Raw genomic sequence first — 1,315 nt, forward strand, 5'->3', positions numbered from 1 at the left:
CACGATATCGATCAGTTTTTACCGGAATCCTTTAGACGAATCAATACCTCCGACCTCGATTCAGAATCGTTTGAGGTTTAATGGAACGCACTTGGAGCCTTGGATACAAAAAGATGATTTCTACAAGAGAAAAGAGTGACTAGTCCTAGTTCTAAGTTGCAAATTGTGTAATTAACTCCTAATGATGGATATCCACAGGGAGGTGCCCGATATTCAAATACTACGTTACGTAAGTTAAGTATTCAGTACGTATATATGGTTTAGGTTTCGAGCTAGTACTTGGTTCCCTTGCTCATAATGATTCCCTTCGTAGTTAGAGAGTAACAGCAGCCAACAAGCTCCTTCGCGAGTCAGGAGGAATCATCCCTCATCATTCGTCCTTGTGGTGGTGGTTCTTCGATTTCTGCTCCGTACATCGTACAGGAAAACGATCAAAATATGTGGAAATGAGAGTGACTTAGAAGATCTTCGTCGAACAATTTTGGCCCCTTATCTTCACTGTGGGCCTACATACCAAGCTTTCATCGCTTTACTTAGTGAGCACATTTCGTTCTTCATTAGTTACACGATCCTTGATTCATGTGCGACTCAAAACTGGGCACACTTCGAATTACTACTTGCATTATTTGTGGTCCCGTTGTTCGTCGATTCGTTCGTGCAGGCGCTAATAACACTTTCATTTGTCCTAATCGCGAGAAAGTGTTCCCGATTGGCTTCTCTCCTCGAAAATGACTCAAAGAGCATCGTATCTTTCCTTGATGGGCTTTGCAAAGAAATTTGACCATCGGGCCGCCGGTATTTCTCCGATGGGTTTGATATCGCGTGGTATCCAATCCCTCACAGCTCTGGTCCAACGATACAATGTTGAAGGGATCCCAGACCAGCGGAAGACCCCGCTAACGTTTCCCATTCGTAAGAAAGATGACCAAGAGGACCTTCGAACCTATCGTCTGATATGCTTGCTGAGCGTGTTATACAAAGTGTTCACGAAGAAGTGATACGTCTCAAGACACATCTTAACGTAGTGCCTTAACAAGTGGGTGCATCTACTGCTAACTGCTGAGCGTAAATTGGAGGTGCTTGGTGTGTTAATGACCACGCATATTTGTACCCTTTTTTCTGTTCAAATCGGTTTACATGCTTCTAACGGTGGAAAAACATAACATTAAACGATTGGATTCGTCACAAATTATGGCACAACAACGGTGTATAAACAGCGGGAAATCAAACATCTTCAAACGAAAACAACTGGCTGAGTATGAGCTTGAGAGCATCATTTGCTTCCAGACCACTACTCATTTGAGCTTTGGTGAAG

At 43.1% G+C, this 1,315-nt stretch overlaps 1 protein-coding gene across 1 annotated transcript; it reads left to right on the forward strand.

The window, feature by feature from the left end:
* Positions 1 to 728: 728 nt before the first annotated feature.
* On the forward strand, positions 729 to 998 carry RB195_011839 (uncharacterized protein; the record flags this gene model as incomplete). Its single annotated transcript, XM_064193422.1, has 1 exon — positions 729 to 998. The coding sequence occupies one exon, from the start codon at positions 729 to 731 to the stop codon at positions 996 to 998; it is 270 nt and encodes an 89-aa protein (XP_064051005.1).
* Between the last annotated feature and the right edge of the window lie 317 nt (positions 999 to 1,315).

The sequence above is a fragment of the Necator americanus genome, chromosome III (genome assembly GCF_031761385.1).
Source record: "Necator americanus strain Aroian chromosome III, whole genome shotgun sequence".
In the NCBI taxonomy this organism is placed as follows: domain Eukaryota; kingdom Metazoa; phylum Nematoda; class Chromadorea; order Rhabditida; family Ancylostomatidae; genus Necator; species Necator americanus.